The sequence below is a fragment of the Anabrus simplex genome, chromosome 9 (assembly GCF_040414725.1).
Source record: "Anabrus simplex isolate iqAnaSimp1 chromosome 9, ASM4041472v1, whole genome shotgun sequence".
Classification (NCBI taxonomy): domain Eukaryota; kingdom Metazoa; phylum Arthropoda; class Insecta; order Orthoptera; family Tettigoniidae; genus Anabrus; species Anabrus simplex.
The window spans coordinates 157,315,724-157,331,172 of NC_090273.1; the positions used below are offsets into that span (position 1 = coordinate 157,315,724).

A 15,449-nucleotide genomic window follows, 5' to 3' on the forward strand; every position below is an offset into this window, starting at 1 on the left:
AATATCTTACCTTTCCTGGGTTTAAATTTTTATTTATCATGTCAATTCTGCCTTGGCTGTGAGTAGGATTTGATTATGAATTCTTCGAGTCTGCCTTTGGTCATCCTTGATACTCACACTGTGGTGTTGCAAAAATGTAATGACCATGTCCTGTTGATATGTATTTAACCTCCTGTGCAGGGTATGCAGTTGGTAGCCTTCTGAACTATTGGTTGCTTGTTTTAATTTTGTCACCTGGGTGATCGTTCTAAAATATATTTAAAAAAAAATAAATAAAAAAAAAATTGGTCGAGTTTTAACTATCTGGTGGTTGATTTAATCATGGAATATTTTGTTTGTATTCTTGGCTTCTTTCTGGTGTTGGTGATCTTATCATAATTTATCTCTTTGAAATTAGGTTCAATATTTTATTCTGTATCTTATTTGTGGGCTACTATCGACTTTCAATAATAACTGTGCCTGAGTGCCATTTGTTTAAGCTTCGAAAATTAACACAGTTACTTACCGCTGATCAGTTTCTGCAATCCTTATGTTTGGGTGAAATCCTTTGGGGTGGTCTGTTAACCTGTGTCGGAGTTGGTAGACCGTTTGCTTCGTGCATGGATCTTGGATCTTTATGGTTTTTCCATCTCTAGCTATTGGTTTCAGTCCCTCGTCATATCAAATGATGCGTTGCCCTTTGATAATTATTCTACGAACTGACAGTAGTACCTCTATTCTTAGTAATCTCAATTTATTCCTTATTTAGCTTATGGTTTTCCTTTGGTTGAATGTATTATCCCATCGTTTTGAAATTTGGTCCTGTTTTAAAACTACTCTTCCTCTATGGGTGGTATTAGGTTGTCCTTTATGACGTTTATGGATCTTGTTGTATTTTAATCCACGCATTACCGTTATCGCCACACTATTGAAATATTTTCTTGAATTTACTATCTTCTTGTTGATCTTATCGTTCTGTGCGAGTTGTGGAGAGTATGTTGGGGTGTTATCTGTACCATCTTCCATCTATTGATGTTATGTTGAGTAGAGAAGTCAATACATGGACTTGAAGCCTGAGAAGTTATCTTCTTTTACCTTGGTGCTTGGTTTCCTGGTCCTGAATTTGGTGGTGGTGTGGTTTTGCACCATGAATTGGTTAAGTTGTTGTGTGGTATATCGTGGTAGAAGGACCCTGTTATATTGTCTCTTAGTGCTGGTTGGCATTGCTCCTGTGAGGATTCTGTGAGTCAATATTAGTTGTGTTATTGCACTCTGGTGGGTGTTTAAGCACCTTTGATTGAACCATTGTGTCTTTGTGAAGATGGAAATTAATTAAGCAGTTTGTGCCTGCAACTCGTATTGTATGTTATGGACTTGGTGAGTGAAAATTGTAATTACCCGCATAACCTATTGCCCTGATGTCATCCCTTTTTCCACTTATAATATTGTAAAGTTCAATTTTGTTAATCCTACCTTCTATGGTTGTTTTTCCTTTGGTTAATTTGCTAACATTAGTAGTTATTGTTGATTTGCCTGCTTACCGTTCTGCATTCTGGATTGTTGAGCGTGTTATTGCTTACCTAGGTGCTATCTCCCTTTTGGAGTCATCCTGCCTATTAATTTGATGATCCCTTAGTGGAATTCATCCTTTATTCTGTATGTTGGGTTATGGCCCATCTCGTCCCCAGTAGTCATCTAATTGAGGTATCCCATTACCTTTTCTGTTTTAATTGGGTGTGCTATTGTGGAAGGTGCTCTAGTTTTTCCTTTTCCAATGTGGGTTGGTTATGTGACTCCGTGTTATATCCTCCTGAAGCCTTATCCATCAATTCTTGAATGGTACTTTCATCTGTGCTAGTTTGTTCCTTGCTTAGTGTACCTCCGCGGAATGATTGTCGATGACAAACTGTTGCGCTCCCTACACCTGATAGTACTAGAGGTCTCCAATTCATTCTACCCAGGGTTTCCTTTGCTCGGAAAGACAATTACCATTAACTCAGTTATGGCTTCACAATGTTTGTGCTATGGTCGGTAGTTGCTCTACTTGATGTGTCCTTTTGAATAATCTCTTCTTCTGGGTTATGCGTGGTCAATTACTTATGATTTAAAATCTGCCATACTTTATGACCTAACTAGTTACTTGGGTTGAGTCATGGTGGGTTCTTAACTATTAATGAACCTGTGGCTCACTGATCTGTAGATCTCAGTCTGTTTTAAAAAAAAAAGGAAAAAGTTGGGGTTCTTTCTCATCTTATCCGTCTGTGGGTGTTTAACTAAAGCTGTGTTTTAGAGGATTGTATCTTAGTATATTACTAGTTTTGGGGATTTTTTTTTTTCCTTATTGTGGTAAGGGTTCTCCGGTGGAGCACGTGAATTGATTGTTCTCCTTGTGGCTCCCTGTATAGGTAGAAAACCTTAGTGGATGTCACGTCCATTGTTCTCATTCCCCTCCTACGTTTAAGTTTAGTGTACTGAACCATTTGGTACTTTGAGGTAAGTACTGTAAGCTTGACATTTATGTTCCACCCTTGGAGTGGGGTGGGTTAAAATTACCCTTGCTTGTGTCTATCTATTATATGTTGTAATCTTGTGAGGTTTGGGGTGCTGGTAGATTATTAGGTTCGTACCTACTTAATTTAACCTAATTTGTTTTCTTGTGTAATTTCGTTTTGTGGGTCAATTGGTACGATTTAGTCTTGAGTCCGCCTTCTACTAAGTTAAGCTATGTGTGATTTATTATTGATTTTATGAATTTTCTTTACTGTATGAATCACCGGACTTGTTTCTCTCCTTGTGATTTTTCCTTTTCCTTTGCTTGTATGTCTGACTATGTCAAAAGGAAATGGGCGAGATACTGCATTTCTTGATAATCTAGAAAATATTTATTTCCTAACCTGTAATATGGTACTTAATCTTAATTTCCTTTAAACGGGTGAATTGTAATATGTAACAGGCTTTACTGGAAGCGCACGGCCTAAAGAGTGTAAATTCAGCTAAACCTAGCTGTTATAAACGTTAGGTAAATGGAACCTTGTTTGAGGGAAGCGTGATCTCTTTACTGAACTCTTGCCACCACAAATTTGAACTGAAGTGAGGATTGTGATGTTAATATGATTCAAGGTTCGTGTGTTATTATGCATACATGAAGTCGTCATTTGTGGTCTCTATCTAATGAGGACTTGATTTGAAATTTAGCTTACTTCTTGACCACAAACTGAACTGGAAGCTATATCAGTGAATACACTAAGCTTCGGGGGGAGAGGGCTGTTACGGTGTAACGCAATTTACTCTACCCTGTGAACCTATTTTGAACTGGCAATATCGCCGTAGAAAATTTTAATCTTTCTATATGTCTAAGCGGACGGATTCCCTCGTACTACTACGTGCTTTGGTGATACTAATCGAACTTATTTATAATTCTTATTGTGGACTTATGGCAACGTCTTTGGATTATCGCATTTCTGAATTGTACAGACTGTTTCATTTCTCTTACAATATGTGCTGCAATCTTCTGCCAGACACCCACAATGAGTTTCCCCTCCCCTAGCGCGCTTCTACCTATCAGAGCGCGGCTACTTCCTCATGGAGAAAACCTCGCCATTTTGTCCCCGACAGTACGCATTGAGAAGTCATGGCAGGCGGTTGTGTTAATTGGAGGCTTAAGATGTTGGCGTCAGGTTGGAGTGAAGACCCCGGCTGAGAGTCTTAAGATGTGGGTTTTAAACCCAAATTACTTTGTCTCCTGCATCGTCCTATTATGATACTTTTCGACTAATTCTGACCTGGGAAAAGCAAACTCATCATGAAGGATCTGTAAGTATGTGAGGAACCAGCTCATCATGGCTAAGCGTCAGCTTCACCCAAGTAAGTGGCTTCATCATTTGGCAAGTTATATCCTGTGAATATGAAACGGCAAGGAAATTCGTGTGATTCGTGACTTGAAAATTAACTCCTTCAAGGTGGAATTTCGTGAAAATAATTATTTTGGAAATTACTAGCAGAGGGACGTGTGTTAAATTCTAATAATATAATTATTGGTATGTAACAACTACAAAAATGAGGAAAACCTTTTAAAATTAACTATCATTTTCACCCGTTAATGAACTTCATTGATCATGTAAATTCAAATTGTGTCTGGCACTTAATGCCATTTATACTGCGTGAGGTTCCGCAGAAGCATATAATTCTGGTTTCCTTGGTTTAAAATGGATAACCTTGCTTCTATTTTCTGGTATTTTAAACTTTGGTGTTTCCTGATTTTATTTTGTTTCTGGCCTTTGTTGTGCTTGTACTATGTTTGGTTTGGCGGGCGGATGTTTTTGTTGCTATGGTAACGATTTGTTTTCGGGAGATGATGGTGATTGTTGCCTGATGGTTGTTTTGCGTGTTTTATTGTGGAGCTGGAGTTTGCTTAAGAATTTCCGCTTTCGGTGGAAAATTTATTTGCTCCTCACTTGATCTCTTACGGTTTTCTCCCTTTTCCCCTTGTTTACTGTGTGTGTTTTCCGTGCGCTAATCTTATTTGACCCCTCGTAGTTTATTAATTTGGCTAGAGTTCTATGCTCCTGCGAAGCCTCCTCTTATTAAGAAGGTGCAATGAAACTCGTTGATTGAGTGGCTTTCCCTAGGTTTAATACGTTAGTTTTAATTTCATTTTAGTTAGTCTAACAAACGGGCCCCGTTTAAACCTTCTGTGAACAATTTAAGTTTTAATTCGAATCATTTTCTGTTATTATAGTAAGGTTATCAAGGTGTACTGTTTCTGGTAATGATTTAGTGTCTTTAATTAGTACAACCTTCTGTTTTTAAACTAATGATTTGCATCAGTATCATTTTCTGAAAAGGACTACGTTTTTCAGTTTCATCCGTGTATTTTCTATTATTCACTAATTGTTTTGAACTACTTAAAATACTTTTATTCCCTCAGATAGGACGATGTTCTTTTGGTTTCATGTTAAGTTTTCATTCTTTAATTAAAAGTTTATTTCATTGAAACCAGTGTCTCCTTTATTATTTGTGTGGTTCAGCGCCGAAACAAGGAATTTTTATCCATTTCCTCTGGGAGTTTTATTTGGGCCTTCCTGGGTAAGTAACTGTCGGATGTAATTTTCCTATCCTTGTGACTGATTTCCTTGTTTTGTTTAATAAACTTTGTTTATTTAACACCGGTTTATAGGTAGTACCGACCGGTGCATGTTTGCTAACCGCTAGTGTAGTGCCTTACTGCGCTGGTGGTTTATAACTTATTTAGTTTAATACTAGTATTGAAAAGGTAGATTTTAAATTTGATTTATCTATTATTCTCAATTTAATACGGATTTAGAAATAAAATTCTTAAATTTAGAAGATCTAAGCTTTCTGACAAATGGTTCCAGGAGGTGGGGAAGGACTTCAACAAGGCTGGACAAAGGCAAAAGGACATCTCAAATCGAGCACAATATCGGCTACAAATCAATAACTTCAAGGGCTTCCATGAAGAACAAAAGCAGAACATTGGTTGGATGATGGAAAGATGGCAGACCGCCAAGAAAAACATGTAACAATTCTGGGCTGCACAAAAAGACTTCCAAAAATGTGTAATAGTTATTTAATTCTGAGGAAAATTCTTGGACTTCAGAAAACGACAGATGGAACATGGAGGAAAAGGAGAAATGAGGATCTCTACAAGTATACCGAAAAGATCACGGACACAACGCAAAAACGAAGACTGAAATTTTATGGACATCTCATCAGAATGAATGACAATCGCCTGACTAAAAGAATATTTAAATATATAATTGGATTGAGGAGGACAACAGAATGGGTGGAGGAGGTTAAGAAGGATGCAGAAGAAATTAAAATAACACCAGGTTTGATCCTCAACAGAAAGAAGTTCAGAACTCGAATAGATGACTACAAATTCCATGAAGAGCAGCGGAAGAACAGTCCCAAATTTGTAATATCTGAGGAACAGAGAAAAATAAGGAATGAATGAAGAAGTTCTGGGAAGAGAAAAGAAGAAGACAGGCAAGAAAGCATTAAGTTTCATGCAATCCACAGTTGGCCAAATTTGGAAGGAAGAAGAAGTTATTTAATGTGGTCTTTGATGATGGTCATAAACTGAATCTGTCTGTTAGGTCCAAAGGCTAGTCAGATCCTTAAAGGTTATATGGTTATAGAGAAAGCATCGAGACGAGATGTAGGCAGGATGAGGAGTCAGGTAGTTTGCCATTGCTTTCTCCACTGGGTTTGATACTTCAGTGTAAGCTACATTTTGCTCTGGTGTGTGCCAGGAGACAGATAAAAAAATACTGCATCAATGAAGAAATTGCAGCAGGCAGAAGATAATGATCATAATAATAATATGAAGCACTACCAGACAATCATCCAACCTGAAGCCTTATATTTCTAATATTCAACAGGAAGGGACTCATGGACAAGCTTTCAATCTAGGAGAGAAAAATACTGGGACAAGTCAAGGAAGGAAACGAATACAAAAGGTGATCCAACAAAGAACTCTATAAAGACTAAACAAAATTGCAGATATGGCCAGGAAGAGATGCCTAACATTTTATGGACATGCCTATAGGATACATCATGCCAGGTTGACCAACCAGTTTCCCGTTTACTAATAAAAGAGGAAGAACAAGTCACCATTGTTAATGGAAGTAAACAAAAATCTGCAGGAATGGGAGGAGCAGAAAGAGACTTACAAGACTCAACATCCCTAAGGAGTAGATGGAACAAATGAGGTTCCAGGATGAACCACTGAGAAGGAAGACAGGTACCCTCTGGACAGAGGAGAGAAAGGAACAACACAGCCAGCAGATGTGCAATTATTGGGCAAACATCATGGTTCTTAGTCAGCCTATACGAAAGAAGAAGAAAAATAATGTGACCTATGTTGTTTGAGTCATCAGTCCATAGACTGGTTTGATACAGCTCTCCATGCCACCCTATCCTCTGCTAACCTTTTCATTTCTACGTAACTACTGCATCCTACATCTGCTCTAATTTGCTTGTCATATTCATACCTTGGTCTACCCCTACCGTTCTTACCACCTACACTTCCTTCAAAAACCAACTGAACAATTCCTGGGTGTCTTAAGATGTGTCCTATCATTCTATCTCTTCTTCTTGTCAAATTTAGCCAAATCGATCTCCTCTCGCCAATTCAATTCAGTATCTCTCCATCTGTGATTCGATCTATCCATCTCACCTTCAGCATTCTTCTGTAACACCCCATTTCAAAAGCTTCTATTCTCTTTCTTTCTGAGCTAGTTATCGCCCATGTTTCGCTTTCATACAATGCCACGCTCCACACGAAAGTCTTCAGAAACATCTTTCTAATTCCTATATCAATGTTTGAAGTGAGAAAATTAATTTTTTTAAGAAAGCTCTTCCTTGCTTGTGCTAGTCTGCATTTCATGTCCTCCTTACTTCTGCCATCGTTAGTTATTTTACTACCCAAGTAACAATATTCATCTTCTTCCTTTAATACTTCTGCCATCGTTAGTTATTTTACTACCCAAGTAACAATATTCATCTACTTCCTTTAAGAATTCATCTCCTAATTTAATATTTCCTGCATCACCTGCCTTCGTTCGACTGCACTCCATTACTTTTGTTTTGGACTTATTTATTTTCATCTTGTACTCCTTACCCAAGACTTCGTCCATACCATTCAGCAGTTTCTCAAGATCTTCTGCAGTCTCAGATAAAATAACAATATCATCGGCAAATCTCAAGGTTTTGATTTCCGCTCCTTGGATTGTGATTCCCTTTGAAAATTCCTCCTTGATTTCCTTTACTGCCTGTTCTATGTAAACATTGAAAAGGAGGGGGGGACAAACTGCAGCCATGCCTCACTCCTTTCTGGATTGCTGCTTCTTTTTCAAAGTCCTCGATTTTTATCACTGCAGACTGATTTTTGTACAGATTGTAGATAATTCTTCGTTCTCGGTATCTGATCCCAATCACCTTCAGAATCTCAAATAGCTTGGTCCAATCAACATTATCGAATGCCTTTTCAAGATCTACGAATGCAATGTATGTGGGCTTGTCCTTCTTGATTCGATCCTCTAAGATCAGAAGTAAAATCAGGATTGCTTCAGGTGTTCCTACATTTCTTCTGAAGCCAAATTGATCTTCTCCCAACTCAGCTTCAACTTGTTTTTCCATTCTTCTGTAAATAATATGTGTTAAAATTTTGCAGGCATGAGATACTAAACTAATGGTGCGATAAGTTTTCACACCTGTCAGCACCGGCTTTCTTGGGAATAGGTATAACAACATTCTGCCGAAAATCGGATGGGACTTCTCCTGTCTCATACATCTTTTATTAATGGAATAACCTTGCCATGCTGGTTTCTCCTATGGCAGTCAGTAATTCAGAGGGAATCTCATAAATTCCAGGTGCCTTGTTCCTATTTAAGTCGCTCACAGCTACGTCAAACTCTGACCTCAAAATTGGGTCTCACATTTCATCAGCATCAACAGCCTCTTCTTGTTCCAGAACCAAATTATCTACATCACCTTGATATAACTGTTGGATATGTTCCTGCCATCTTTTTCTGCTTTGTCTTCTTTCCCTAGAAGTGGCTTTCCATCTGAGCTCTTAATATTCATACACCTAGATTTTCTTTCTCCAAAGGTTTCCTTGCTTTTCCTGTATGCAGCATCTACCTTTCCTAGGGCCATACAACCTTCAACATCTTTGAACTTCTCCTTCAGCCAGTCTTCCTTAGCTACCTTGCACTTTCTATCCACTTCATTCTTTAATCGCCTGTATTCTTTTCTGCCCTCTTCATTTCTAGCTTTCTTGTACTTTCGTCATTCATCAATCAGGTCTAGTTATCCACTGATTCTTAGTTGATCTTTTCTTCCTTCCTAACATTTCTTCAGCAGCCCTGCTGACTTCATTTTTCATGACTATCCACTCTTCCTCTATTGTGTTTCCTTCAGCCTTTTCATTTAGTCCTTTGCAACATGTTCAAGTTAAATAAATGTATAAAATGTGACTGTGGAACCATTGATCTTCTTGTTCTTCTTGTCAACTCAAAATTTCTTCGTCCTCTCACAATGAGTCTGTCGTCTTTCTTGTGCCCATTGAGTTTCAAATTTCTTGCTGTTGGTTCCTCAGGTGTGAACTTCGGTGTCAACTTGTGTGGGTTGATTTTTTTTAAATATGAAGTTAGTGTAGTTGCCAGTGGAGTTTCAAATTTCTTGCTGTTGGTTCCTCAGGTGTCAACTTCGGTTTCAACTTGTGTGGGTTGATTTTTTTAAATATGAAGTTACTGTAGTTGCCAGTGGGTTCCTGTGAGATCCTTTTGGGTGTCTACAAGCCAGCGTACTTTGGGTTTTTGGGTTCCATTGATGATGATAAATATTTTCTTGTTCAATCATAAATTGTTCATTGGTGCTAAATGTCTATAGAGTTTCATACAACATTTTTGTGTGACGAATAATATGTTGTATATTTGTCAGTACAGATCAACACGAAATTCATATCATATGACTGAAGTGAATCATTCGGTCAGCGAATAAAGTTCTTCAGAGCTTTTGCACATCCAGATATCACCTTAGACTTTTGGTCTGGATATTTTCTGCCATTTCATTTTCTTGATGTCTTTGATGTTGGTAGTTAATGATGATATTTCAGTCATGTAGAATGCTTCTTGGGAATGACTGTGGTAGTGACTGGCTATGGTGGTAAGTGATTTCTTCTTGTAGATAATCCAGGTGATTTCTTCTAACGGCAGCATTTCACCTGGAGTGGAAGGCCATCAACAGCATCTGTGCTGCATGTTAGGCTGATCGGTTAATCTTCGTTGTGAACAAACACCAGCTACTAACAACCCCTATGATGAGAGTGCATTACCCCACTTGTAACACGAACTTATAATTATTATTTATTTACTGTATTTATTTATTTATTTGTTCATTTCAGAAAAAATTTGTCACATTTATGATATGTTGTTTTTGAAATAGCATTCATAAAATATTGACATTCTGTACCTTAACTTTGTCTCTTTCCTCAGACTCAATCTGGTAGTGATCGAGATTTTGTACTTGAGGTAAGTGGTAGACCATGAAGGGACGATAGTTACATATCTGGGCAACTGGACATTCTCCATACATTGGATCACCCAAATAAACTGTAGTGAGCTTTGACAATTTAACCAGTTGACACAGATCCTGAAAAAATATACCAATAAATCAGTTCAGTATGTTTATTAAAAGCAGACTGGAAACACTAGTTAAAGTTTATTTTAGAAGTGTACCAGTATATCATAATTTCTTTATTTATGATAATGATACTTAGGGTTTTCATACTAAACTTGATACTGCAGCTTTAATATTAACAATAATACCAGATAGTAAAATGAAAATGTTAAGGTTCACCTTTTTGATACAATGAATATTTATTGATGTGAGTATACATCACATATCGTTTAAAGAAGATTGTTACTAGTTTCGATGCTCATTGCGCGTCATCATCAGCCAATGAATCAATTGAGCAAAACACAGCTTATCAAACAACAATATAAAACACATGATAGCACCTACAAGACATGACTATTGTCGCGGCCACCAAATTAGGCGGGTCAGAGAAATTACGCTGTTGCCAAGGTTATGTAGCAACTGGAAAATAAATATCTAACTGAACACATCATTTCGGAGCATGAGGTAAGTTGTTCTCTCTCATGATGTTACTTCATACAATGCTTCAAAACAAATTATACTACAAGCTTCAGAAAAGACTGCTGATTTCAATGGTGTAACTATTTTCCATATAAACCACTTTAAATTTAAATCCGCAGAATCATGTATTGAAAATTTCAGTAAGCAGCCAAGTTTTTATTTCTTCAGCCAATAAAATTTTGTCTGCGGGAAAAATGATAAAATCGCCTGACTTATATTTTTTATCTAAAACATATTTCCGTGAGTGTTGTAATTTTCCTGGAAAATGGCCCGGAAAGCGATCATGTAAATGTCGCTAGCTGAAGCAGTTCGGGGCACGCGTGCCAGCACAGGCTGCAGGACGCCATAAATATTTTCAGATTACATAATCTGTATCAGTTTTATTACATTGTAACTTTAAATATTTGAATACTGTATATTGTACTGAGTAATATAGGAAAAAGAACTACATTAAAGAATAGGTTTTTTTTTTTTTTGCTAGTGGCTTTACGTCGCACAGACACAGATAGGTCTTATGGCGACGAGGGGATAGGAGAAGCCTAGGAGGCAAAGAATAGGTTTACATTAATTTACAATTAATTAAGAATCAGTTTCTAGCTTCAAGGCAGTCTAAGATTTCTTAGTCACTATCATCAGTCATCCCACTATCTGTCGAGTTGTCATTTACACTGATGATGAATGGCTCAATTCTTTCGTCCCTTACTATTTCCTTGGCGCAATCGTCTGTTTGAAGATTTTCCGCGTGATTGAAGCACATTTCCCAATCTGCAGCAGTCACGCGGTCGATGGCTTCTGACGTGAGTTTTCTACGTCCTTTATTTTAAATGTCTGGCCTGCCACTTCTCTCTTGACTTGAGCCCAAATCGATTCACATTCACTATCTACAGTATCTTTAACTGCAGTTACGATGCGAGCTCAACAGCTGCATGACAGGGAAAGACTCGGGTTAAGTGTGGTCTGGAGCGGATGACTTTCAACTAGACAGCACTGCACGATCAGCGTTGCCAGTCGTGCCCGGAGGTAAGCGACTCTCGACCATCTGTCGCTTAGCCGTTCCCACATCTGACGGCAGCGCAGTTTTCCTCACCCGCCTAATTTGGTGGCTGAGACAATAGTTAAAATATAAAACACATGATAGCAAATACAATGACAAATTAAAAGTTAAATTGTAACAAGTTGAAACATTGAAAGCAAATCAGAGAAGGTAACACAGTTGTTAAGGTATGCTACATGAGAAAATAGTCCAGTCATAATTTAACATTTGTCTTGTAGGTGCTATCATGTGTTTTATATTGCTGTTTGATAAGTTGTATTTTGCTCAATTGATTCATTGGCTGATGATGACGCGCAATGAGCATCGAAACTAGTACCAATCTTCTTTAAACGATATGTGATATATACTCACATCAATAAATATTCATTCTATTGAAAAGGTGGACCCTTAATATTTTACTGTAATCCCAGTTCAATACGGAACAGAATGAAATTTCTAACTTTCAATAACAGATAGTATCTGGATATATTTGTAACATCAGGTTGTTTGTACTGCGGATGCTAACTATTGAACATTTTAGTTGACATATTCAGTGCCCCATGCTCCATGGCATTAAAAATTTCTTTGCTGCACAATTTATTCAATTCAGATCAGATATACATTCTCCATGATAACAAAATATCCATAACACTAAATATTCATGACAAAAAAATATTCATTGGGATGGTGTTGTACGTTGCTTACATGCGACCCCCAGATGATGCTTAGCAAGCAGCAGCAAACAGGCAGCCAGGTCTCCTGGCCATATGGACTCAAATATTGACCAAATGACGAGGTTGTTGGGACCCTGCCGAATTAACATTGAAGATATTTCAAGATCAAAATGTGAACACCTGTCAGGACTTTTGTTTACCTAGTCACAATTCAGGAGACACTGAGAAACAGAGGAAAGATTTCTGGCTTCACTTTACTTGCTATGGGCTAAAAATCATGTGGTTAAAACCGTTCAGTGACATTCAGCTGCATGGAGTGCTCGTAAGAAAGATGCGCTACTGTATAGTGTTTCAGCAGATTATTCCTGCTTTGTATGTAAGTCTACTTCATGGAGTATTGTATACCTTGACATGATTGCATCCTTTTATTTTTATTCAGTTTGCTTTTTGATTTTTTGAGATTTAATAGTCCACATTTATCTGATTTTTCCATTTTAGTCAGAATCTCTGAAGTTTGATGATATTTTGAAAGTAATGTCAATAATGATAGCAGATATATTAACTGATAAATATAGTGTAATGTGTGTTATGGTCATGTAATGAATGTATTTTCTGTTAATGAAGTACATTAAAAAATAATTTCTGATATTATATTTACGTATATTGTGTTTGCTATGGAACAACGCTGTACGAGTAGTCGTATACAGCATTCTGAGATTTCACACAGGTCACTGTCACTGGAACGGCATTATGGCATCTGGCAGTTGAACGTGATTTGTTATTCTCCAATAATTACATTTAATTGTTTTAAATTAAAAAATTAATGTATGTGCAGTGACAACATTTTTCTTTATTCCTGTACATTTCAAGTGCCATACAGCTTTGTTCAGTGGCATGCTTCAATTATACCTGAGAAAAAAGAAACAACTTAATTATTTAATGAACGTATGCTTCTGTGCCTCATTGTATTAAATAAATAATTATAATTAACTGGATTAAAGCCATCTCTTGAAACACCGGGTGTCTATGAAGTTCCATGTGGTTGTGGTCACTCATATATTGGGATGACAAAAAGGCTTGTGAGCACCAGCATGAAAGAACACGTGAGGTCAGCCAAGAATGTCACTCTTTCATCCTTTTCTTGTCATAACTAGTATAATAACCAATTCTTTGGTTTAGAAAACCACATGTAGGTATTTACAAGCCTCCTCCAGTTCGTCCTGTACAAGGTACTGCAGTGTACAGCTGTCAATTTGCATCATGTTTGGCAAGGTCTTTGAAAATTTGCCTTTCCTATTTTAAAAATTTTGTTGTAATATCTGAAACAATTTCTGTTCACTTTTGACTCGGTTTATAACTGTTCGGCTCTTCAGACTGCTGAAACTAATTTTGAATAATTTAGTTCTTTTCCCGGGTTGAACCCTGTTATTGTTTCCTGTACATTCCATACAGTTTGGCAATGTTTCAAATATATTGCAGTATTCTTTGTCAAGGCAACTGAAACACCCCTACACCTATGTCAGTGAAACAAAATGTCTGATCTATACCTGGCTAAAAGAACACTTCTGCCGCACAAGAACCAAAACACAGATATTTCAGCTGTAGCCAAGCATTTCTATGAAACAAGACATAGAATATCATTTGAAAAAACCAAGATCCTAGCAGCTATCCCTTGGAATCTGGAAAGGAAAATCCGTTAGGTTATCAAAATCAAGAAAGACCCGAACAACATGAATTTAGAAGAAGGATATAAAATCAGCAATTCTTGGATGCCTATCATACATAGATTAAAAGATACGGACCTCAACATAAACACACAGGACGGACCTCTAATTACATAGTGTGGGCAAGTCCCACTACCTGGCTGTGACACATACTTTCCAGAATTCTCACGAGACAGTCAGGGTGATTAGGTCAGCCAGAAAAGGTTAGATATATGAGGCCAAGATCAGGAACCACTCTCATAGTGTGATTGCTACCTGGGATCGAGTAGGGGTATTTCAGTCACCTTGTACTGCAATGTATTCAAAACAACAGCAAACTGTACAGAATGTACAGAACACAACAAACGGTTCAACCTGGAAGAACTAAATTATTCAAAATTAGTTTCAGTGGTCTGAAGAGCTAGACAATAAATTATAAACCAACTGAGTCAAAAGTGAACAGAAATGGTTACACATATTTCAAAAAAAAATTAAAAATGGGAAAGGCAAATTTCCAAAGACCTTGCCAAACATGATGTAAATTGACGGCAAAAAATAGAACATCAGCTGTAGATGGACAGGACGAAGTGGAGGAGGCTAAATAAATAATTCTATGCACCGTGGAAGCTTCATTTCTAATTTTGAATCAATAAATAATTAAGTTAAAATAAATAAATAAAATTATCTGGATTAAAGCCACTTATTTTTTTTTTACCAAAAATAAGCCCATTGATTATTAAACTGTTACCGTGTTTTGGTGGATCGCAGAGAGGTGAAAGAAGGTATGGGCTTGAATGGGTCTAACTACAATCAAGAATTGAATTAAAACTTTAAAAGGTTACATTTCTTTTAGAATATCAAACTTAACAAATTTCTTCACTGAGTGAACATAACAACATGACAGGTACAATTAGCAATCTTGAAACAAGACTTAGAAAATCCTAGACTAGTGAATTTTTACAGCTTTGGGGCTTGAAGCGCTTAGTTTACAAATTCTGAAATACCGGATCCAGTTTACAAAACTTACGAAATCTCAGTGATTAGACAGGGACAGAAATATCCCGGTTTAAGAGCACTTTCTCCCAAAGTTACAATATTTAGCTTTCCAGAGGCATCCCTCACTATTACAAAACTTTGAAAAGAGCTTACATGTTCTCGATTTCTTACAGCCCACTCAAGGCAACATTACATCAAAATCTTACACTCTCTGACCTCACAAAAAGGAAATAGTTTTACACAGGGGTATCTAGCACCCAACCTACTGGGACTTTGCGGAAAAAGAACAGGTTAGATTACTGGCCCGAACACAAACTGAATGGAGGCGTACACTTGCGCTCCTAGAAAACCTGACAGATCAATAAAAACAGTGTATCAAGT

At 37.3% G+C, this 15,449-nt stretch overlaps 1 protein-coding gene across 1 annotated transcript in view; it reads right to left on the reverse strand.

Moving 5' to 3' along the window:
- LOC136880918 (leucine-rich repeat-containing protein 9) overlaps positions 1 to 15,449 on the reverse strand; it is a 130,196-nt gene that overhangs the window by 72,337 nt on the left and 42,410 nt on the right. The window contains exon 4 of the mRNA XM_067153446.2: positions 9,976 to 10,155. Coding sequence (XP_067009547.2) covers positions 9,976 to 10,098 — 123 coding nt within the window. The 5' untranslated portion in view covers positions 10,099 to 10,155. The remainder of the gene's footprint in view (positions 1 to 9,975; positions 10,156 to 15,449) is intronic.